We start from the raw sequence: 22,795 nt of genomic DNA on the forward strand, positions 1-22,795 counted from the left end.
TGGCAGTAGTAACTCAGAAAATTCATCCAGATATTTCCTGTAGTGGTCTCGTAAAAATATAATTCGCCAGTATGAGAAGTTGCGCTTCATAGTTAATTCATTTTACACCTGGCGTGCAAGGACTGTGCGACATTGGTTACTAGCTGTCTGCAGACAAGGAGATTATGACTCAAATTTGTCAATCTGCCAGAAGTCACTCGGAGGGCGCTCTCAAAGATGTCTAACTACTACCTTGCCCAGCTTCGGAAAACGGCTGTGGTGGGGACTGGTGGCTAACTCGAGCTCCAGAGCTGATGTTCGTCTAATCAACATGATGTGAAGATGGCACTTACTCAGATACATTGTTGGTGCATGACCCAGAAACATATATTGAAAGTTCCATAGCAAACTGATGCACAGGTTTGAGAATCCAAGCCGCATAACCGTATTCAAGCCTTAGCATATAGTAGACGTAGGTGACCGAGGATGCAGGTATACGGGGATATCCAGCTATACGGCTGTGGCCCAGAAAGGGTCGTAGGTTATAGTATCACATGATAAAAATTGCCTATGCAAAGCAGAGATAAGGGGATGGTATTGTCTGAATAGAGCAAGATACTCGCCCGATTTAGGCGTGGAATACTCGCTGTTATCGGCTCCTGCTTGCTGAAAGTTAGTCAGTAATGCGCCATAAAATTCTAGCTTCGTGACATAGCGACAAAGCTCCTATGTGATTTGAGCCACATTGCGTATCTACGAAAGCTCTACACCTCACGGTGGTGTCGGCGATCAAGCTCGCAATTTGATGGTCTACCCTTGCTGTAATGGCTTCGGCTAGACTCATATCGGAAATCTATTAGGTGCGAAGGGACGTTGAATAAGAACTCTGCAATCCGCAACCAACTAATCCATCCAATTAAGCTATCGAACATGAATGTCAGAGAGATTGTTGGTCAGGTCGGCAGAAGTTTGTCCTAGGTCAGGTCAGCCTTGATATTTCAATATTCAGAGCTGCTGCACCACTCTGTATGCAAATACAGAAATATTCAATAACAAAATACTAAGGCAACTAAAACTGATAGATAATATCTTGAACTGACACTGACATGACCCTCGAAAGGCCTGGTAGGCTCAAGCTAACGGCCTTTCCGAAGATAACGGAACCCTTGCCCGTGTCGTCCCATGCAACAACCAGTTGAGGCACGAACGCGACCAAGAGAACAAAAACTCTCACATTGCCTATGACGATTATGATTTCTCCAATGACAAATCTCAAAAAAAAAATCAAAAAAAAAAGGAGATAGTGGAGGATCGGTCATGATGGTTGGGGAGGTTCGCTTCTTTGAGAGTCACCCATATATGCACCCGTTGCCGCAGTATGGACGTGGTATATGTGCTAAGTTAGCGTTCTGTAACAAGGAGTGTTGAAACTATGGCACTAAGCTTCAATTTTCATGCCAGCTTCTTTCGCCAGACTTGGATTGGTAATAAATAGACGCAGATTAGTGTGCAAGTCGTTGGTTGTATATGATTGCTCCTTGCATCCCAATCGTCGGTGTCATAGGGCGAGAAAGTCGCTTTGATGTCTGAATTGAGTAATGAACTTGCATACTGAAAGGACTGACCATACAGCAAATGCATAGATATAGATAATGCCCGATGTTAGACTTGTCTAGTGTTCAACTGAAGAACCACAAGGTTCGTAAGGTATGCCGCTGCCAGGTCCACGAATTTGGATTAGCGTCGTTACTTCTGATGGGGTTCTTCTAGATGGTATCAAGTCCAAGAAGGCGAAAAAAATGTGAACACGAGCCTGAACAGCAAAATAAGCCCTAGCTGGGATACAACAGCAACTTGGGGCTACAGGTAAGACAGACCATAGGACTGAGGAAGTCAAAATAAACAGCGGTCTGAGAGTTGCGTAGTGACATAGAGTTGTCACGCATAACAGGCTATAGCAAAGAAACTATGAGATGCTGATAAGTGTACTGACACTGTAAAACCCCGCCAAGCCGGAAAAAAAAATCCGCAAATGTTGGCAGAACAACGTATTGACCATATTTTGAAGTGCTTAGACCAGTTCTCATATGTATTCTGAAAAGAAAAATGATGTCGAGACTTGCGTGTCAAGACTTGCGTGTCAAGACTTGCGTGTCAAGACTTGCGTGTCAAGACTTGCGCAATCAAAGTTCAAGCGTGAAGATAGGGCAAAGAATTTACGTATCAACAAGCTCAGAAGGTTACTATGAGTTCGAGGTACGCAAGTTAAAGGCGCCGTTGTGCTATTGCTTCGCTGGAGACTCTGTTGGTGAATGACACCACATGGTCGTTAACCCTACCTAACCTTAGACCAATCACACAAAACTGCTAACAGAGGCTGTCGTCGGTATGGGTGCGTATCTTCTCTGCATATTTCGACTGCAATAAGTAGTCCAGAGCCATCTGGGGAAGATGTTATGGGCTGATGGTGCGCAAGACAAATTCCTCTCCTGGGCCTAACGTTGTCATCATCACGGGTGGTTTTCGCATGAACAGTCCACCTGGACGTATTGGCGGGGCAGTTGAAAGAAGCATCCCATTCCAATGGATGAAATTGACGTGGGGTATAACTTACATAGTATTTGAGGTCTTCCCGCCCTGTCAAGGGGGGCCCAATCTAGACTTGATAGTTGGACCCGCAACCCGGTAGTGTGTCTTAGTCCAAGCCACATGCTGCACGTTGCAGAGGACGGGGTTACAGACAGCGCCCCGAGAGCATGGGAGGATGAAGGATGGAGGAGAGAGTTCAAGTCTAAATTGACTGCGCCTCATTTGTGTGGTCTCAATGGCACCAGTGATGAAAGCTTTTTTGAGGTCAGCACTTGCGGCACTTGTCATATTTTGAGCTTGGGCTTGGGCGTTGGCTTGGGCTTGGGCTTGGTTTTTAGCTTGGCATGACTTGTCTGAGCTGCCTTTTATTTTAGCTTTAAGCGACAGGCGACTCTGAGCAACTTTGACCTGACAGCAGCTGGGAAAATTTGAGTCAAGCAAAAACAGTCAGCTCTTTTGGTTGTGGACAACTTCGCTTCCTTCTTTTCCCCCCAGCCCATTGCACGCTCCGCAACATCACGCCTTGTCAGCCCATTGGCCTAAGTGTCAATCGATTCCCTCTGGGCGACTTCGTGTTCCCTTCTATTCTTTTTCCGACAGACGTTTTTACTTGGCATCTGAAGCACCACTGGTCAACCCTCTCAGCCAGGTCATCCTCGTCGTCATCACCAATATCACACCGACCGGCCAGAACACAGTCTCACCATCACTACTCGAAGGAAGGAAAGACAACCGCCTGATTGCTTTTTAGCTAAATACGATCAAGCATTGTCAAATCTTCCCCGCCAGTCTTGAGACAGTTCACAAGACGAGCTCCTTGCGCCACATCAAGTCTCCAAACAAAGAATCCACCAGCAGCCTAATCCTCATCCGCCGTGTTGTGTCTTTTTCCAGGCACGGATTACCACCCCTGCTATTCTTGCCCGACGAGTCTTGTCCTGTCTCGTCTCGACTTGAAACTCCCCGTGTGCAGTGCATCCCGAAGCCTTGTGCTATCAGCCAGTAAAACGTCCCTACGAAAGGAATCCTCCTACGAAACCCTCCCTCTACCTTCGCACAATCTGCACAGATCGTCTCTGTGACTTTGACTAGTCATGGCGTCTCCTCTGCAGTTTGCATACCGGACCCAGAAGGCCATCGGCGTCACCGACGCTGCGCCTGTTTACGAGACCCTGCCTGGGTTCGTCAAACCCGAAGGGAACTTGCGTTGCATACTATACTCGCCATGTGGCCGCTACTTTGCCTGGGCCACCAACGACAGCGTCGGCATTGTTGATGCCTCCAACGGCAGTCTCCTGACTACGGTCGCAGTCACCCAAGTCTACGAGGTTGCATTCTCACCCCGTGGAACCTACTTTAGCACATACGAACGACCGGCCAAGGACGAAGCTGGCGATGCCACCAAGAACCTGAAGATCTGGCGCGTGGTCGAGGATGTCGCCGAAGGTTCTGAGAAGCAGCCCATCGGTCGGTTTGTTCAAAAGTCCATGTCAGGCTGGAATCTACAGTACACCTCCGACGAGAAGTTCTGCGCCCGGAGCGTCACCAACGAGGTCCAGTTCTACGAGAGTCACGATCTCAAGACCGTGTGGAATAAGCTGCGCGTTGAAGGCCTTACCGACTTCGCTGTTGCACCCGGCAAAAACCACAACGTCGCCGTTTTCATCCCCGAGCGCAAGGTATGTCTTACTGGTCCATTAAGTACACCCGAAGCAACCACTAACACGAGAATATCTGTAGGGTCAACCCGCCGCTGTCAAGGTCTTCAACGTTCCCGAGTTCACAAGCCCGATTTCTCAGAAGACCTTTTTCAAGGGCGACAAGGTTCAGTTGAAATGGAACAGTCTGGGAACGGCCCTGATTGTGCTGGCACAAACAGATGTGGACAAGTCCAACAAGAGTTACTATGGTGAGACCACCATGTATCTCCTCTACGCCAATGGTGGATTCGACGCCCGCGTTACTCTCGACAAGGAGGGCCCTATTCACGACGTCACCTGGTCTCCTAATGGCAAAGAATTCGGAGCCATCTATGGCTACATGCCCGCCAAGACCACCATTTTTAACCAGCGTGCTGTTCCGATGCACTCTTTCCAGATTGCACCCCGTAACACGTTGATCTTCTCACCGACTGGTCGTTTTGTTCTGGTCGCTGGTTTTGGAAACTTGGCAGGTCAGATTGATGTCTACGACATGGAGAAGGACTACCGAAAGATTTGCACTATCGAGAGTGGCAGCCCCAGTGTCTGCCAGTTCAGCCCCGACAGTCGCTATATCATGACCGCTACCACCTCGCCCCGGCTTCGCGTTGACAATGGTATCAAGATCTGGCACGTCGGAGGCACCATCATGTACAATGAGGACATGGTAGAGCTTTACAACGTGGCCTGGCGACCCATGCTCCCTGAGAACCTCCCTACTGCGGATCCTCTGAACCCTATCCCAACCCCCCACTCTTCTGCAGTGGCATATTTGGGCACAGTCAAGACTCCTTCCAAGCCCGTGGGTGCATACCGACCTCCCGGTGCTCGTGGCTTGGCAACTCCTCTCCATTTCAGACGCGAGGATGAAGGCGGCGCTGCCCATGTTATGAGCAACGGAGCTGCCAATATTGGCCCCAATGGCTTTGGCCGATCTCGCCGCCAGGTCCCTGGAGCCGAGCTTTCGGAGTCTGGCCCTCGTTCTGTCCCTGGTGCTGCTCCGGCTGTCCCTGGACTCGACGGCGATGACCTTTCCAAGGCGGCGTCCAAGAACAAGAAGAAGCGAAACAACAAGAAGAAGCAGGCAGGTGAGGGTGGCGATGCTACTGCCAACGCTGGCGGGCTTGCTCCCCCGCCTAATGATCAGGGTACAGGCTATGCCAATGACGGCCGCAGCCCTGATCGTCGTGGCAATCGCAACCATAACCAACAGAGCCGCAGTCGCTCGCGAAACAATGCGCACGGAGGTAACAACCCGGGCCGTCAACGCAGCAACACCGCACGCAACGGTGAAGGCTATCAGGTTCGTGATGGAGGTGCTCCGTTGAATCCTCAGGTGCAGACCTCTCAGATTCCTTCCATTGCTGAGACTCCTCTTTCGCCTGGCAGCCAGAACCCCATGGCAAAGAAGCTTCGCAGCTTACAGAAGAAAGTTAGAGCCATCGAGGATCTAGAGATGCGTCATGCCGGAGGTGAGAAGCTTGAGGATACTCAGATCAAGAAGATCTCTACGAAGTCCTCAGTACTTAAGGAGCTCGAGGTCCTCGAAAAGCAAGGCATCTGATCCTGAAATGGTTGGAGCCATCTTCCCGAAGCACTTCAAACAGTTCTTTGAGCATTGCTGGTGTGGACGAATCATTAGAGCTTCTGCACAGATGAGCGTGATCAGCAGCAGAGGGCAAGAATGACAAGTCGCGTGGCTTGTCTGTTGGAAAATGGCATGTGAGGGAGTAAGTCTGTGTGATCCTCGGCATTCTTGGACACTGTTCGGCGTTCTGTGTCGAAGACCCAAACATCGTGGAATGAGAACTGCAGACGCGTTTGTCACGCGGCGGGACACTAGTGTAGCAGCTTCATTCTGGTAGCCTCATCTATTCAGAGCTGCTCGAATTATAGCCAGACTTTGAATCGTGATAGACTGAGAAAAGAAAAGCTTTTGAATTAAGAAGATCAACCACGCTCACGGTATAGGTTAGCAAATTGTGACTCCAAAAGGCCTGCCAAAAGCCATCCAACCGGATGATAAGTTTTACATGATGAAGTATCGGCATCTTCTTATGCCGACACTTTGTCTGTATCCTGCACTTTGTACTGAGTACCAAACAATATTTATAGGCCTTGATTCGCTATGCATTATAGTATTGTTGGTGTCTTCTATAAGAAAGAAGTAATGGGGAGGGGATACTTGTTTCAAGCAATATACGCGGCTACGTCACCTATGCCAACCAACGGATAATTGATCTAACCATAGCATATCCCTGCAATTCTAGACATCAGGCGCTAGCCAGGACCCAAGAACCCCATGACCAGGGTCGAGGGTCTGCCAGGAATTGCAAACTGTCTGCGCAAATCAGCGCGCGTCGCATTGCCAGTTTCGAATTCATATATAAATCATCTCTACGCCCCCCCGCATACGTAAACAACTCTCGTCCGCACTATATCACACCGTTGAACTCATCGCAAATACTCAAGTCTTGGTCGCGCCACATACTAGATCAATCTCAAGTTGTTCGCCGACCTTTCTTCGCACAAAAATTAATAAAAATAAGACAAAAATAAAAACAAAAAGAGAGTCAGGCCGCGCCGTGATAAACAATGGCATCGACACGATCCACAACGGGCAACTCCCGCCCGCGCGTCCACCTCACCGTCGACTCCGGTCCTGAGCGCAAGCACACCAAGTCCTCCACGACCACCAAGCGCGGTCGCAAGCCTGGCTCTACCAATGCCACAACGTCGGCCGCCTCAAAGCCCACTGGTGTCAAGAAGCGCGGCAGACCGGCTGGTTCTACCGCTGCTGCTACTACGACAAAGGCCCCCGCCACTCATCACAAGCGCAAGAGCCACCTGAGCGATAAGATCGAGGGTGTCGCGGACAAGATTGTCGGAACTGTCACGAGAAATCCCGGCAAGAAGGCCGCGGGTACCAAGAAGATCAGGGGTACTGATGGCAAGAATGCCAGGGGCAGGCCGAGGAAGTCTGTATAGAGGTGTTTGTTATGGTTGTTGTTTAAAGTTGAAACGATGTCGAGGGAGCTGGCTGCCCGGATGCACGGTGAAGGATGAATACGACGCGTCTGTGTTGCATGCGCGTGGTTCTACGCGTCTTTTTTCTTTGTTGGTCGCCAAGGAAGGCGCCGGTCTGCAGTGGTTCTGCAATCAAGGATGTATTTCATGATGTTGGCTTGGGTATCTGTCGTTTCTAACTTGAAGGATACCTCGAAAACTTGGTACTGGTTGGCACATTAATGGATACCTTTTGAACTTTGTTGATGCATCTACTAGGTCCTCATCGTTCATCTACGGTCTGTTGTTCTAATATGCATAGGTGTACCACCTGATTACCAACACGGCCAGCCTTCCATCGAGCTGGTCTCATCAGTGAAAAGAGATGTCCGATCTGCCCAAGGATTCCCCAGGCTCACCGGTAATAACACAACTCATTCCAGCCGAAATAATCCACACATTTCAAGTTCATGCAACTATCTTCTGATGTTCAGGTTGAGACTGCATGCTACACTTACTCCCGTTCGATATTCCCACTAAATTGTTGTCCCGCACATTATCTTGTTGAGTCCTTTGTCGGTGAGTGAGTATTGTATGCAAGACTTTCGTTTGTTCGACAGAGGGAACGATCACTTGGCAACTGCCAATTGGTACGGCAAATTGGTTTACGCAAACGAGGAAGGTACATCTAGGCTGCTTGGTCTCTTGGAGCTTAAGGATTCTGCAACCCTGTCTGAGTCGTTACATCCCGTCGTCGCCAATGCAGTTTACTTCACCCAACTTTGGCATGATCGGACTACTAGGCTGAACTAAATTTGTGTCCACGTTACCCAAGCTCTCCGGCGTTCGAAATGAACAGCGTCACGTTAAGCCTTTATTACACACTCCCCGCGCCACGTCGTGATAGAAGGAACTGGTCCAGCCTGCCACCTCTACTCCTGGCCTTCCTCTTCGGCTTCATTTCGGCGTCCCTTCTCATCACCGGGGCGACTCGTCTTATAATCTACGGTATAGACAGCGCCGACAGCGGCGGCACCGTAGCACACACAAACTGGCCCTTAAATGTTTCGATCGACATCTGTCACGTAGGCAAACAGCTGCTCTGATTACCGGCGCGCATGCTCACTGAACCAAACCAGGACTCGTCTCTCCTTAGCCCGCTGCGGGCACCTGGCATTCAGACACAAACGAACATGAAGTTCTTCTTCAAGGGTGATCCTACAATTCGCAACTTTGCTCAACTTCAACGCTACCTTGAAAATCTTGGCCAACAGGTGTGTCTCCAAGACGAAACCTACGAGCGCGAAGCCATGTAGCCTGAAGTAGCTGAGGCCGCCGATCACGGTCGTCGAGATCGAGTTGAGTGAGGAGCTTGTTAAGACGATCGCGGCGAGTTCATTTGGAGGCTGAAGAGGCTGAAGAGGCTCATTGGAAGTTGGGAGGTGAAGCATGCATTTCAATGTGAGCCGAAGATATGGTTGGGGAGCCGTATTTTTACCAGTTCTATTGCGATAAAGACTCGCAAATCGTCCCCTGGTAGGAGTTGACTCCCAGTTCCGAAAGGGGGTATGTGTTGGGTGACTTCGGCGGTAAAGCCATGACTGCTGTCTCGTATGTATTTTCTAAGCTTGGGGGACTGTAAGCTGTCCCAACTAAACTTAATTATCAGTTGCCTAAACGGTTTGAATCAATACACGTGCTGGTGCATCTAAATATTTAATTAGAATCTCGAACTTACCAAAATAAATCGACAAAAACTACATTTGCTACCAAAAATCAATGGTCCTACGATACAACGAAAATAATTTATGTCGTCTCACGACATCCAAGCACATATTCTCTCTTGGCGACGGACTATGAGCTTACCATCTCCATCACAAACTCCCTTTTAAAGCCCTGTTGCCAAATGGATCACGCTAATTGGTAGTACTTGATAATAATTACTAACAAGATCCTTGCTAAAAATCGATAACATTGTTGTTGGAAGCAGGGCCGAGAAATATTATGTAGCCATTTAGTGTGTGGACCTTCCTGCTTGGCGCTCTCCTTCTTCCCTCCTTGACACCCGGATATACTGGATATTTCAACGAGGTACTCAGGGCTTCCAGAGACGACGGTGATGTAGGCCAAGACTTTGAAAGACATAGCCAACAGCAGAGAGAGAATTAAACCATTGTCACAGGGCTCGTTACTAGTCTACATGAAACCTATTGGTAGGCTCATCGTTCTACGACAGTCTTTCTTGACATCGCCCTCAAGATGCAATGTTTCGGTATGGTAAGAATAATAGCCACAATTACATCGTGGGGCTTGATGAATGTGTGTCCAAGTAGAACAAAACCGTTGTTAAGCACAGAAAGGCAACTAAGGAAGCCAAGATTGGCGGTCCCGAAAATAGTCAGCCGATCTGAGCTGCGTGGCCAGTGAAGATGATGTCCAGGAGACTGACGTGTGTCATCGTCTGCAAGAGCGCCTAAATCGCACAAACAAGGTTTCCAAAATCTTGACCAAAGATCTCGACGAGAGCTACGGACTGCTTGAGGAACTCCGACGGGCTTTTTGCCACTCTACACGGAGAAATGGAGTAACTACGAACTAATGAGATACTTCAACAAGACACCGGAATCTATGCAACCATGGGATACCACAAGGCCATCTAGAATCTTCAAGGCGAGCTGATGACGTGGTAGTATGATTTTACCTTACGCATGTTTTATTGGCTTATAGGAGGGATGGTGGGTGGCGTAAGCATATTCTTGGACTGCTGTGTCTCAGGCTTGGAAGATGAAGATGTGCGGGTTTGCATGCGAAATTGTATAAAGGCCATGAAGAGACAAATATGGACCTAATTCAGGGAACAGTAAGCCTTGCATCACCCGGTCAACGTTGACTTTCGATACTGCTGCTTCGATCTCCATGAAATAAGCTTTTCGTTTCCGGGGTCCATGTCTTGCCACCCGGTCATCTGGTTTCGCCTATCATGAGGCTTTCTCTGCATTCCATTCCATCTCTTTGTGCAGGAAGCCTCTAATTGCGATTTTCAGTTCTGCCACCTTCTTGTTCCACTCATCTCTACTATGTGTACCATCCTTGTTCTTTGGTGGATCTACGATCTCCTTAACACTACCATCTGTCGAACTATAACTACCAAGATGCACTACCCTGCCCTTGCCCTTCGGCGCGGCATCCTTACCATCTTTGGCTGTGATGGCAGATCGCAGCCTGATCATGTTGTCGTGTTCTCTCCCAGTGAAGACGATTATGTAGTCATACTGCTTGAATACATCCTTCTTGATCCCTCGGGACACACGTGCATCCGTACGGACGTAAAGATCTGTCTTGTAGTCCTTGATCTTTTCAAAGTTCTTGTTATGGAAAACTGATGCGATCGCCGCCTCATTGGGACTTGTGGCGCCCTTGGACATGCCCATCTTGTACGATCCGTGCTTGTAATCCAGCTTTTCAATCATTTCGATACAATCGTTCTCACTCTTACAAAAGAAGCCAGCGGAGTGGATGGTTGCTATGCGCCAGTCGCCATTTCTCTTCTTGGTGTCGGCTCGATAGAGGTCCATCAGTACCTCGGCGCATACGCTGCGCCCGAGATTGTGCGGATCAATAAATATGACCTTGAAGTCTCTCTTCGGTGGTGACGGTGAAGGCGACGGTTTTCGTTTCTTCTTCCCCCCAGCTTGCGCCGGTGCGGTGGGCTGCGGGGCAGCAAGCGCCACATTTGCCTGGACCAGCTTGTGCAATTGCTGTATCTGTTGCTTCATGCTCATGATTGCATCTTGGTTTGCCTGTATGCCTTGTACCCCCATAAGGGCCATATACTGGTCAAGATCACGCCTATGAATTTCAACATCGGCAGCCAGCGACTCGAGCTCCTTGGCGCTGCTGCCAAGTGCGAAATACGACTGCGCGACATATTGCGCGAACGCATTGTCCTTGAACTGCAGACCGAGAGGCCCGATCTTCTTTTCCCATTTCTCAAACAGCACATAAACTCTACTGCAGTCCTCCCGAGTCTCGTCGATGATGTGCAACAGATCCTCCGATTGAGACTGCCTCAACCGCGCGAGGGCGTGCTTGGAGTTGTTGCGCACGTAGTTTTCCAGGCCCTCCAGGATTGTCTCCAGCCGCCCCATGCGCCGGCCCAACTTCCGGATCGTGTCGGGCGCATCTTTGATGCGCTCGTAGATCGCGACCGCTTTCTGCACGATCTCAACCACTTGGAAGACCGTATCAAGTGATAATGACATTGTGCAGACAGGGAAAAAGCAGGGGCCAATTTTAAAGGTAGAGAAATTGAGTCGACTTAAGACAGAATGTGCTGAATGAAACTGGGTGAAAGCCCCTCAGAGACTCAGCCTCACTCGCGACTGCAGGAGCTAGCTGCATGTAAGCAGCACGATGTCACGACTACTGACCGGCACATGTGGCAGATATAAGTGCTTATGAGCTATGAATAATTGCTATTATAATTGCTGACTGACTAGAGATTCAACTAAAAGGTGCCGATGACAATTTGAGATAAACAACCAGAAGCCTGTATAAATGTCGTGTTGACGGATAAATTGACATTTTTGAAGGAGAGTCCGTCCAAAAGCAAAACATCGAACAAAACATCTCTCCCCACAACCTAGAGCATGTAAAACCCTGCCCGAGCCGTCTGCCAATCGACGGCTCACCAGAACACCAGTGTGCGAACCTCGATGGACTTCCGTGGCAGTGCACCTTGCGGGGTATTGTCGTCCCAGAAGGCGCTGTGCGGAATCACAAAGCGCACATCGGTATCGAAGGACGAGAAGACCAGAGCCTCACTCGGAGTCATGTTGCTAGCATAGTGGAACATATACCGGGGGTCATTCTTGACGAGACAATCGTATGCCTTCTCGCCGCGGTGCTCGACGCGGGGGTCGTTCCGGTTATAGATGCGCCCAGTGAACTTGTCGTAGTCCCAGTCCGGGATGCGATCGTGGTTCATGAATGCGAGCGGCCACTTCTGCACGACATTCTCGATTGGTCGCCACACGTTGACTTGGGCCCAGCGATTGTGCTCCTTCATCATCTCTGCCGCCTTCTGATCGCCAAACAGATCTCTCAGCATGGTCGTGGCCGTGCTAGGATCGCGGTCGACGTGAGCCACTGGCCGTGGACCGTGACTGCCGGCCGAGCCGGCGTGCAGCTTGATCCTGGCACGGTCAACCTCCTCCTCCCGTGGTGCTTTGTCTTGCCTGATGCGGAAGGAAATAGGAAACACCGTGGTGGAGCCTGTTATGCGCCTCACAAGGTCGGTGCATTCCTTGTAATAGGCATCATCGATAAATTCCTTGCCTTCGGGTGTGCTGCTGCCAAGAAACTGCTCAGTGGTAATGCTCGTAGGAGCATTCACCAGTTCGTATCCATTGTCCTTGTAGCTCGGCTTCTGGTTGAAGTGTCTGATGTCATGCGCTGTAATTTCAATGGTAGCAGGAGGGATCAGATTCGAGGTGACAGTCTCGTAATCGATGTAGCCGTCTTTTCCATCCTTCGTCCCGCCCCAAACCGTGAGTGTGCCCGTAGTTGACGGTACTAGAATATTTGCAGTAGCCATTTACAGAAAGTTAAGGTTGAGACACGCGAGATTGCTGTTGAGAAAAGATCGGTTTCGTTCTAAAGTTCTCGTTGAAACTTCCGCCGGTACCAAATATATAATCGGTCACGCAGTATGGTCAGGAGTAATTGAGTTTATATGCCCTATGGCTCGGCCGTAAATTTCAGATGAAAACACCACGGTGTTCATGTAAATTAGGTGGAAAGCCCCGTAGCCCCGAAATTTTAAGACTGTGATAGCTGCGCGATATAGAGGCGTAATTTGTCAAGAGTCCGACGATAGATGATAGGAGATGAGTGTCTCGAGATAGAGCTTGCAAAACCTGTTGGTAGAGCATCGTAAGACTGGAGAATTCGGGGATCGGAGAATTGGGCGGACAAGAGGGTTGACAAACAAATAAGTGAAGCTACCAGAGCTTAGAGTTTTGTCAGGCTGTGGTTTTGGAAAGTATGAGCCAGTTCGGCATCGATATCATCATCAATCTTGTTTATGTTGCTTTTACTTTTGCGGAGATGGTCGCTGACTGGGGAGCTAATACTTGATTGTATATCTTAAAGTTTCATCAAACCATGGAGCTTAGAATCATAAACCTCACAAATTCATTGGATCAGAAAATATATCCTTTGAGAAATACATGGAACCCGAGTAGTAGATTTCGGTTGCTTTCTGGGGTATCTAATAATGATCATAGCATTTTCCATGATCAAATAAGTTGGATATATTGGTTTCCAAGTCGGAAGCGACATGAAGCCGGGTTGTGTCAGGTGACATCTTGCGTAGATAGTAAAATATCGGAACATGTTTCATACGACAATACCATCGTTTGATCGCCTGGTAGTGAAGCTATGGGTCTGGCAGAGCTTTCTTTAATGCCGCGATAACTTTACCTGTGGCCATAATACTGTTCAGATGAAATAGCATAATATAGTACTTTAGCGGAGTCGGGGTAGTAGATTGGTCTAGATAAAAAGTCCAAAAATGGCGACTGCGATAAAATGAAGTATTATAGTCGAGTCCAAAGTAGGTAGTAACTGTATATGCTTTTGGCTTAAAGGTTGCGTCTATGCTAAGTATACTGATGCACAAAGCAGGTATTTTGTGCTAAGGGCTTACGTATGATCCGATGCAAAAAAGGCATGAGCCGCAGAGAGAACCATACATGTGACTCTGTGTACGCGGGTATTGATACTTCGGACATGCCCCACTGTGTCTGGTTCTGGTACACATCTATACACTGCCGCTTTCCCACGTTGTCCGGTTTTCATTAATCAATGTCGGAAATCCGAGATGTGGCATAAAGGTACAAGTTAATATCAAATACGGACTACTTAAACCCCATTGTAGAATTGCGTCTAAATCACAAGCTAGCCCTGGTATCCAGTGTGTAGTTGACCATGCTGGGTGAGTTTCATGAGAACTCCGTCGTATTGTAATACAGCCTTAAAAAACTATAGATACTCGGTATCGAATGAATGTACCAATATTAAATAATCTAGATCGAAACCCCTCTCCTGTTCTTCCATTCTTCACCTATTTTGGTTGATATAAATCATGTTACCCATCTGGCCATCATTATAGACACCTCTTATAAAATCAGACGTCCATGGATAAATATGATACTAGGCGTATTGGGATATCACGAAGTTTGTGCGCGAATTTCACCCTTCACCCTCATCCGCGGTTTCTTGAGATGACGGCGTCATAGAAGAAGACCTTTGCGATAGCAGCAGCTGGAGGGGTGGGAGGCATGGTCGATGCCCAACAGTCTAATCAGTCGAATAGCCCTAGGGTAACGGTCGTGAACAGCATGATGAATGAGATATCTTGGTTAAAATTCTAACCTTATATATAGATTCTCTATATGAAAATAGCTTGCAATACTTGTAGATTTCAATATGGATAGAGTATCTCTGACAATAGCCTCGTGAGCTATTCTAGAACTCGCGTCTTTTCCGCTCCTCTCGCCTAACAAGCCTCCCATTTTCCAACTCTAGCACAAGATCCACATCTTGAAGTGTCTCGAAGCGATGCGCGACCGTAATAACTGTACACTCTGAAAATGCTCTAGTCATGACCGCCTGCATCTCCCTATCTGTATCCATGTCGACGCTACTTGTCGCCTCATCCATAAGCACGATTTTGGTTTCCATCACCCTATGATGCAAGACGGCGCGAGCCAGGCAGAATAGTTGTCTCTGTCCCTGTGAGAGACCCAGAGTTGAAAAGTCTGCCTCCAGACCACCATTTGCGGAGATTTGGTCACGCAGCCCCACTTGCAACAGCGTCTCTTGCACGATAGCGTCTCCGATTATATCGTTCTGCGATAGTGCATTCGCTAGGTCGAAGGGAACGAGATTGAATCTCACTGTGCCTTGAAGCTCAACAGGGTCTTGAGCGATTACCGTGATTCGGGAGCGAAGGTGTTGGCGTGTAACGTCTGAGGTATTGATGTCGTCAATTGTCACTGAACCAGATTGATGAAGAAGATGGAGCAGCGTCAAGACCAGCGAACTCTTTCCACTAAGCGCGCAGCTGGTAAGTATAATTGGACTTGGTCATTATGGGGTGGGTGAACCTAACCTGCCCGTACGGCCGACCACTCCAACCTTCTGTCCAGGCTCTATGATGAGAGAAATATTATCAAGTACTTGTCGTGTGTCTTGAGGGCTAATACTAAGAGTAAGCATATGCCATCCTAAGAAAATAGCGAATCAAAGACATGAGACTTACTTGTATCGTGCACAGACGCCCTCGAGCTTGATTTTACCATGCAGTGGCCAGCCCTTGGGCAACTCGGGCTCGTTGCCTGGGTCCTCCTCTGCTGGTGTCTCCTCCAAGAATGATCTCAATCTTGCAATAGCACCTAGAGATGTCTCCATTCGAGTCCACGTGCCAATAACGTTGGCCATTCCTGACCCAAAAGTAATTACATTCAACATCGCCAGGCCGATTGCACTCGCTGAGCTGGTGTGAGGTACAGTTAGCGCCAAAGTAACCAAAACAACCGCAACAACCATCACATTAAGTTCCAAAACTAGAGTGAGCCATCTTTGTATACAAAACATGTAGTAGTAAGGTTTCTGGGAGGAGTCAACGAGCCTAAAGCTCTCAGATAGAATTTCAGACCGCCACGAAAAGGCGCGGATATGTTGCACGCCAGCTGCAGTCTCGGAAAGCTGTGTGTATAGTGGAGACTTAGCCTCCAGGTCGAGATGGCGCATTTGTCGTGAGGTGCGGAGGTAGAAGTGCTGTACAAGATATACTGTCACAAACAAGAAGGGAATGACGACCGCCGCGTAGTTAGCTCCAGAAACAATGATCCCAAGACTAACTAGGTTATCGAAGAAGACTGCCGAAGTAAGTTCGTCTGGCACATATGTTTAAGTAAGACCTTGTAGTCATACCAATAGAGAAGTTCAGCATCACCATTGGCAAGGTTTGGTTGATGATTGACATGTCTTGGCTGAACCTATCCGTGGTGGGTTGGTGAGCATACATTGTCGAGGCTTTCAGCGTTCTAACTAACCTGTTTAGGAGAGAGCCTGAGTCTGTAGAGGACAGAAAGCCAAGCGTTGCACTGTGGCTGTTTAGCAGAAACTCATGTCTGTTTTGCATGGATACTTGCCGCATCACCTTCTCCAATAGAATTCTGTGCAACTTCTCCGCTGATGTAGGTGCAACCTTGAGCATATAGAACCTGTCCTTCATAATCAGCTCCAACTCCTTCCAGACGACAGCAGAAAAGATCCTACGCGAGCATTACAGCGGAGGACAGGCAAGAAGTTACACCAAGTGTGGCGTATCCAGCAAAATATGTCTTATCATCGGGGGCTTTACCGAGCCAAATGCGAAGGAATATGTCTACATAAATATCACGTTAGAAACAGTATTACCAAGCCGGGACGGGTGTAATACAAGGCATCTGGGACCAAAGCATGTTGATGGCAGCCATGAGCATCCAGATAAGGTAGTGCCATATCCCACTCGAGAAGAAGTAGAACCGGTAGAGTCCTAGATCGCCTCTCTGTCGTTCAAGTTTCTTCGTGTCATTCGGTTGCAGGGTAGCGTTGGGTTTCTCCTGTGGCAATGAGTTTTTACTGGAGACTGAAATCCCTTGGTTAGAGTCGTCATCTGTCACAATGGCCTTGGTCTTCCGTAATTCCTCGATCAGGACATTGTCGTTCGCCATATACTGTGCATTGGATCGAACATCGACGTTGCCTTTGCCGTCAAGCACAAGAACGTTGGTTGCCAAGGCAAGATGATCAACTTGACAAGATTAGTCCGTGAATGTATTTTGGGATCGAGGACTCACGAGAATGAGTGGCCATGATGACGGTTGTTCCCAGAGCCCGAAGAACACCGTTTGATCCTAGAAGTTGGTCCAAGATTGCTTGAGAAGTCCTGTGATCTAACGCACTGAACACATCATCCATTATTATCATAGAATTTCGAGCATATACGGCTCGAGCGAGTGCCTGTATGTGAATTAGCTTGTGAGATCTTCAGTTGATTAGGCTGGGAAATGAAGGAACGCACTACTCGCTGTTTTTGTCCGCCGCTTAGACTTGCGCCACCACTTCCAGCAAGCACTTTATCACCACCTGATATCTCGCGCAGATCCTCCTGGAGCAAACAACATTTCAGAACAGTGTTGTACCATGGCTCGTCGAACTCCGCTGGCCCGACTATATTGTCTTGTATGGAGATATTTCGAAGCCACGAGACCTGATCACAATATCCTGTGCTCGTCTGACCTATGCCGATTACAGTCCCACTGATATGAGCTTCACCCAAAAGAGCCCTGACAAGTGTTGTCTTTCCAGATCCAACAGGACCGACAACTACTGTTAACGTGGATGGTAGAATTTTGAGGCTCACTCCTTGCAAAACGGGTTCGGCATCGACAGATGGAGCAATGTATGCATCATCGAACTCAATCAATGGTTTTGTTGTCCCAACGTCTTTCTTTAGTGGCGATGAGCCACTATTTCGTAGTTCTATGCCATGTTTCGAGTCTACCGCGTGCGCATTTTTCTGTGCGGCGAGGGGCATATGCGCACTTCCAGGGAAGGCAAGGTCTTTCGCACCTGGCCGTGGCTTCAAAAGAAGAAAATCTTGGATGCGAGAAAAACATGCCAGCAAACTTGCTGCTTGTGGAAACCCAACAAGCAAATTGGTCATTGGTGCCGAAACTAGGCTGGTCAGAGAGAGCGTGGCGAATGTATCAGCCGCATCAAGACCTTTGGATGCATTAGTCCAGAACAAGCCACCGGCGATAACAAGAACTGGTGTGTTTGTCGTAAAAAACTGTGCTGTTCGCGTGTCAATAGTACGGTCGCTGAGAATAGCTGCTCGAATCTCTCACCTAGTGCATGCATATATATTATGATTTTTCTGAGGTCCTTCGACTTATCGACTTCAGTGACACGAAGGTCTTGTAGATACTCCACCACAAAGGGAGCAAGTCCCGTCATCTTGATGCTCTTAACTTGACCTAAGACGTGGTTAGTAGCAGACACGCGGGTCTGCACCGCTTGGTTCCAATCCTTGCGAGCCGGACCGTTTTTCTTTGCCAAAAAATGAGATGATGCGGTAGACACTACATATCGTTAGTATCCATCGGCCGAGATTCAGTCGGTTTGTATTCTACTTCACTTACGCACTGCTGGTACTATAACGAGGAAAGCCGCTGCTCCGACGTATCTGGCCAGGAGGAAAACACCAATGCCGAGCTCAAGAACACCTGCCCAAAGGTCATGCATCATGACGAATCCGGCCTCGATGCTGTCCACATCGGTACTCATGAGCGTGACAGCAGCCGATTTCTTAGCAGTTGCCAAGTCCAACTCCAGAGTCTGCTTAAAAATTGCAGAGACAAGCATTCCGCGGTTCATCGTGAGGCACCGGTAGACTGCGTGCGTATAACATGCTCCAGCCACCTGCGCAGCAATCAGTTTCAAATTCAATGTACGGCCTAAACCGAGTGCATTTTCAAGCTCACCGCCAGACCGAAGTAGACGAGGCCGGTAGCTCCTATGAGGCCACCAATAATGTCTCTAGATAATTCCTGTTGGCCAACTGCTCTCACAATGGTGTGAAGTAGGAAAGGCTGAGCAAAAGTGAAAGCCATGAAACAAAGCCGTGGTACTACGATGGCGACAAGTGGCCACGCGAGAGCCTTCAAGCTAGTAATTGGTAGACAATATCGCAAGGACTTGTTGACTGGACAAGGTCAACAGAGAAGAAGATGGAAAAATGCGGACTCAATGGCTAACCTGCTTCCCATCTTTTCTGAAACTGAATGGAGAGTCGATCGGTGGAGAATTCTAATCCGATCTCAGGCAGTTCATCGACACTAATAGCGGTTTTAAACCCAATCAATAAGGTATTGTTTACCCATACGAAAAGCGACCTATTCCAGAAGCCCCCCCGTGTCTCTGGACCTATTGGTGACCGATCCTGTTCAGGTTGGAAAAGCGACTGCTTGGATACCTCTTCCAGCGCGACTAAAACCAGCTTGATGATGGCGATAGCGATTTGCAAAGCACCAAAGCTGCCAAGTCCGCCGCGACTGATGTAGGATCGCGCTCGCGCCACATTGAAGAGCGTGGTGATCGACAAAAATGCGCTTAGAAATGAGGATGATCGAAGCGACCGACAATGCTCGGCATAAGTTATTGCCATCACTGAAAGCGTGGACACACACGAGAGCACGGCGGCAGCAATTGAAGCGCTATTTCGCAATGATGAGCCATCGCGGCTGGTGAGGACTGTGTTCGCTAATTCAGCACCAAGCAGGAGCGCTGCAACGATCTGCGATGGTGAGGTTAGCCGGCCGAGAAGAAGCAATCGAAAGGAAATGCCCGCGGCCATACAAGCTTCGTCCAGAGGAGCAACCCATGCTTGAAGAAAACTGGTCTGCGCAGAAAACGAGTCAAGTAGAGGGGGCACACGAAAAGAAGCAAAGAGGCCGGTAGACTCGTTAATATCGTGTGCTCGAAGAACAATGTGAAATCGAAACGCGTGCCGATCTGGGGGCCGAAGGTATCATCTCCAGCCCAAGGTGTCGCATTTGCACTGCGCGAATACAGCGACTCCATTGAAGCGAGTTTCAGGCGTTGTGAAGCTTACGATGTGAGCATAAAAGCCGTGAGGCACCAATGGGTGAAGAATTACATTGTACTCGGTAGGTAAAAATGCAGGCGTAGAGGGCCAACCGCGACCACGAATATCATCAGGAGCCGACGTGCCGAGATGGCTCTGGAGAAGAGCGGCAACCCTGGATTGTATCCGGGACGTGGTGAACGCTCCACTTTGATGCGACGCAAGCCTTTATTGATTGTTGGTTGACCAGTAATGGATGGAGGCCACGTAGATCTCCTAAAATTCCGTTCTTCTACTGGCGGGCTTAATCACCAATAGGAAGCAAGACCATACTTGACTCTTTGAGCTGCCTAATTTGGCACATGTGCCGTAAAGCCTGCGTGTGAATGCAAGCGGTTCTAGGATCTTATGGAGGCGGGTACCTTACGTGAGGATGTCATGTCAATATGTCAAATACATGACATGACGAGATGTAAGTTATCATCATATGATTATAAACAATTATCTAACAGCTTCACTTAAATTAAGTACTACCTTAGGGCGAGAAATTGTGTCATTGTGTTTCTGCTCAATGCAGAGTTTGCTTCCTCCGACCACGACCCGGTCTAAAATTGCATTACACGGCCGATCCAAGCATCAAGCATCGAAGATGGCAGCTCCAGAGGTAAAATAAAGATTCTTCTCGGCAGTATAGTCAGGCCACTAATCAAAGCCCCAGTCCATTCAAAAGACTTGGTATTCACGATTCTCGAAGGAATCGAAATGGCTTGTCTACCTACTCTCCGTGGTAGTGCTGAGCATCGCCTTGTCAGTTTTTAGAGCAACAGATCAACTCCTATATACGAAAAGGGCTTGGAAGGGTAACAGCTCGTTATCAATGGCCGGCTATGAATGCCTGCATAGCTATTCCATTGAGTTACTCTCAATGGATCCCATGATGATCTATATAAATGGTTTCATCCAGGACATCGAGATTGACCATCTGGTCAACACTTAGTGTGTCTTTCAAACGCCGTTAATGTCAAACTAGTCGCTCACATGGTACTCAGCTCGAACTCATTCCGCGCGTCACGAGTTTTGCGTACCAGTCTGGAGAGCAGTGTCGACCCAGATGAACGGAAATCTGAGTCTGCAGAGGTTCCCCTTGAGGACCCTGTATCACAATGCGTTATTGAGCGTACGAAACTTCTGCTTGGTAACGTTCAACACGAGGAGGTGGAGGCCCTCCAGCTACTTCGGTACGATGCAGGTGGACAGTTTCGTCTTCACTACGACTGGTTCCCCTTCGTGGCAAATAAACGTAACATATCTGAAACTGCCCCGGATCGTGATTTTCAACGTCTAGCAACAATATTCGTGTATTTGAGTGACGACTGTGTCGGTGGCCATACCTATTTCCCTTGCCTTCCTGGGGTTTCAGAACAGGCTGATGGGGAGAAGTTTTCTCGCACTGATACTGGCAAAGGGTTGTTGGTGAATCCGAAGAAAGGAAACGCGGTATTTTGGAATAATATGCATGCGAATGGATCTGGAGATAGTCGAGTTTTTCATGCCGGCTTGCCTCTCGAGTCAGGAGTCAAGCTGGGGATCAACATATTCACCACATACTTTTTAGATAGTCCCTTGATAGGTTGAGCATGTATGGCAAATAGAAGAGGTGGAATTTTGTGTAGCTATGCTCGAATTGCTAGTTTCATTGGTTTGTCGTTTGGTCTATATACTTATCTAGCTATGAAGGGCTTATCAAGGAGTTACAATGCTACACGTTTCCGAGTATGAAAACAGAAATCTGCAATTTCAAGGTAATCACAGTAACCCATGTTCTTCTCTTGGTCTGATACGAAATTCTTTGCCAATAAAGCATCACGATGGCCTCTCCGACTTAGGCAGTGCTTTCACATAGAACACTGGCCAAGGTCCAGAGGGTCTCGATTTGGGCGGCATGTGGTTGCAAAAAATACCGAATAATTATCTCTCGTGATGTCATCTAACGAGGCACAGCTCGCACCAGCTGAATTCCTTGGTACGTGTTGGAGATACCGCGACATCCCAGCACATATTGGTTTGTTATCACACTCAGTCATTACGTGTACCTTACGTGAAACATTACATGATTGTAAAAAGTTCCCTCGTATCATGTCACAGCACGGCTCTACACAATGTGTAAGTGCGGGGACGATGAAATATAAAACACAGTCCTATCTTGAACGTCTCCGGTTCCTGTTATCTTCTCAAAATAACTCAATTTTCAACACCGAAAACCATATAACAGTGCCTAGCAAAAGCCCACCAGACAACATGCAGATTATCAAGCCTTTTGCTCTGATCGCCATCATGGCTGGCCTCGGTCTTGCCGCCACAGTTCCCCCAGCTGTTTTCAGAAGGGCCGACCTTCAAAATGCCGATGATGGCGGTTTCGGAGCCTGTGAGTACAACGATTTCAAAGGATACCAAGAAAGTTAGACTGATCTGGAGAGTAGCGCCGAACTTGCCCACGATCCCGGAGAGGGGCTTCTCGGTTCCGGAAGAGAAGAATTGAATCTTACCGGGCTATATTTTCGGATGGGCAGAGACATACATTGGGGGGTGCATGCATTTGTTGCAGGTCATTCGTTAACTCACTAAGTTGCTCTAGATGTCATGTCATCTCACGATCCTTCACATGAAAATTATCGAGTAGAGTGTTATTAGGCGCCGAACACAAGCATCAAACAAAATTGATTACTGCCGAAGACCAATCAACAATGCAATATGCCTGCAGTTGGCTTGCATCTCGGTGGCCATTCCTATTGTAGATCTCATTGCGACTGTGCCGTGT

The 22,795-nt window shown here is 48.3% G+C and overlaps 8 protein-coding genes across 8 annotated transcripts; 5 read left to right on the forward strand and 3 right to left on the reverse strand.

The window, feature by feature from the left end:
* Nucleotides 1-3,662: 3,662 nt before the first annotated feature.
* Nucleotides 3,663-5,832, forward strand: BKA67DRAFT_656202 (eukaryotic translation initiation factor 2A; the record flags this gene model as incomplete). Its single annotated transcript, XM_046106907.1, has 2 exons — nucleotides 3,663-4,247; nucleotides 4,309-5,832. The coding sequence occupies 2 exons, from the start codon at nucleotides 3,663-3,665 to the stop codon at nucleotides 5,830-5,832; spliced, it is 2,109 nt and encodes a 702-aa protein (XP_045962203.1).
* A 711-nt stretch (nucleotides 5,833-6,543) lies between these two features.
* On the forward strand, nucleotides 6,544-7,545 carry BKA67DRAFT_556838 (uncharacterized protein). The gene has a single exon (XM_046102194.1). It carries the CDS (start codon nucleotides 6,864-6,866, stop codon nucleotides 7,254-7,256), a length of 393 nt encoding a protein of 130 aa, XP_045962204.1. The 5' UTR covers nucleotides 6,544-6,863; the 3' UTR covers nucleotides 7,257-7,545.
* Nucleotides 7,546-7,959: 414 nt separating this feature from the next.
* On the forward strand, nucleotides 7,960-8,590 carry BKA67DRAFT_689191 (uncharacterized protein; the record flags this gene model as incomplete). The annotated part of the gene is made up of 2 exons (XM_046109090.1): nucleotides 7,960-8,359; nucleotides 8,414-8,590. Exons 1-2 carry the CDS (start codon nucleotides 8,126-8,128, stop codon nucleotides 8,588-8,590), a joined length of 411 nt encoding a protein of 136 aa, XP_045962205.1. The 5' UTR covers nucleotides 7,960-8,125.
* A 1,618-nt stretch (nucleotides 8,591-10,208) lies between these two features.
* Nucleotides 10,209-11,748, reverse strand: BKA67DRAFT_203401 (uncharacterized protein). The gene has a single exon (XM_046095438.1). The coding sequence runs from the start codon at nucleotides 11,534-11,536 to the stop codon at nucleotides 10,253-10,255; it is 1,284 nt and encodes a 427-aa protein (XP_045962206.1). The 5' UTR covers nucleotides 11,537-11,748; the 3' UTR covers nucleotides 10,209-10,252.
* A 213-nt stretch (nucleotides 11,749-11,961) lies between these two features.
* On the reverse strand, nucleotides 11,962-12,870 carry BKA67DRAFT_514830 (uncharacterized protein; the record flags this gene model as incomplete). Its single annotated transcript, XM_046097675.1, has 1 exon — nucleotides 11,962-12,870. The coding sequence occupies one exon, from the start codon at nucleotides 12,868-12,870 to the stop codon at nucleotides 11,962-11,964; it is 909 nt and encodes a 302-aa protein (XP_045962207.1).
* A 1,828-nt stretch (nucleotides 12,871-14,698) lies between these two features.
* Nucleotides 14,699-20,132, reverse strand: BKA67DRAFT_556844 (putative ABC multidrug transporter). Its single transcript, XM_046102195.1, has 14 exons — nucleotides 19,149-20,132; nucleotides 18,875-19,095; nucleotides 18,533-18,812; nucleotides 18,239-18,472; nucleotides 17,410-18,185; nucleotides 17,186-17,348; nucleotides 16,786-17,139; nucleotides 16,623-16,731; nucleotides 16,496-16,567; nucleotides 16,397-16,447; nucleotides 16,275-16,339; nucleotides 15,601-16,219; nucleotides 15,451-15,537; nucleotides 14,699-15,390 (listed from the first exon to the last, which is right to left on the reverse strand). The coding sequence occupies exons 1-14, from the start codon at nucleotides 19,744-19,746 to the stop codon at nucleotides 14,805-14,807; spliced, it is 4,215 nt and encodes a 1,404-aa protein (XP_045962208.1). The 5' UTR covers nucleotides 19,747-20,132; the 3' UTR covers nucleotides 14,699-14,804.
* A 195-nt stretch (nucleotides 20,133-20,327) lies between these two features.
* BKA67DRAFT_556863 (uncharacterized protein) lies at nucleotides 20,328-21,725 on the forward strand. Its single transcript, XM_046102196.1, has 4 exons — nucleotides 20,328-20,449; nucleotides 20,506-20,641; nucleotides 20,696-20,973; nucleotides 21,027-21,725. Exons 2-4 carry the CDS (start codon nucleotides 20,549-20,551, stop codon nucleotides 21,610-21,612), a joined length of 957 nt encoding a protein of 318 aa, XP_045962209.1. The 5' UTR covers nucleotides 20,328-20,449; nucleotides 20,506-20,548; the 3' UTR covers nucleotides 21,613-21,725.
* A 342-nt stretch (nucleotides 21,726-22,067) lies between these two features.
* On the forward strand, nucleotides 22,068-22,753 carry BKA67DRAFT_689196 (uncharacterized protein). Its single transcript, XM_046109091.1, has 2 exons — nucleotides 22,068-22,402; nucleotides 22,458-22,753. The coding sequence occupies exons 1-2, from the start codon at nucleotides 22,114-22,116 to the stop codon at nucleotides 22,514-22,516; spliced, it is 348 nt and encodes a 115-aa protein (XP_045962210.1). The 5' UTR covers nucleotides 22,068-22,113; the 3' UTR covers nucleotides 22,517-22,753.
* Nucleotides 22,754-22,795: the final 42 nt, after the last annotated feature.

Source organism: Truncatella angustata (genome assembly GCF_020726525.1).
Source record: "Truncatella angustata strain MPI-SDFR-AT-0073 chromosome Unknown BKA67scaffold_2, whole genome shotgun sequence".
Classification (NCBI taxonomy): Eukaryota; Fungi; Ascomycota; class Sordariomycetes; order Amphisphaeriales; family Sporocadaceae; genus Truncatella; species Truncatella angustata.

Bases quoted from the DNA above. Each gene is read 5' to 3' on its own strand.
- BKA67DRAFT_556838 (XM_046102194.1), top strand. From the start codon at position 6,864: ATGGCATCGACACGATCCACAACGGGCAACTCCCGCCCGCGCGTCCAC.
- BKA67DRAFT_203401 (XM_046095438.1), bottom strand. From the start codon at position 11,536: ATGTCATTATCACTTGATACGGTCTTCCAAGTGGTTGAGATCGTGCAG.
- BKA67DRAFT_556844 (XM_046102195.1), bottom strand. From the start codon at position 19,746: ATGGCCGCGGGCATTTCCTTTCGATTGCTTCTTCTCGGCCGGCTAACC. The intron at 16,732-16,785 runs GTATTACACCCG...ATATTTATGTAG, and splicing joins GCTTTGGTCCCAGATGCCTT to ACATATTCCTTCGCATTTGG. The intron at 16,568-16,622 runs GTAGGATCTTTT...TATGAAGGACAG, and splicing joins TCCTCCGCTGTAATGCTCGC to GTTCTATATGCTCAAGGTTG.
- BKA67DRAFT_556863 (XM_046102196.1), top strand. From the start codon at position 20,549: ATGCAGAGTTTGCTTCCTCCGACCACGACCCGGTCTAAAATTGCATTA. The intron at 20,642-20,695 runs GTAAAATAAAGA...TCAAAGCCCCAG, and splicing joins CGAAGATGGCAGCTCCAGAG to TCCATTCAAAAGACTTGGTA. The intron at 20,974-21,026 runs GTGTGTCTTTCA...CATGGTACTCAG, and splicing joins GACCATCTGGTCAACACTTA to CTCGAACTCATTCCGCGCGT.
- BKA67DRAFT_689196 (XM_046109091.1), top strand. From the start codon at position 22,114: ATGTCACAGCACGGCTCTACACAATGTGTAAGTGCGGGGACGATGAAA. The intron at 22,403-22,457 runs GTGAGTACAACG...TCTGGAGAGTAG, and splicing joins TGATGGCGGTTTCGGAGCCT to CGCCGAACTTGCCCACGATC.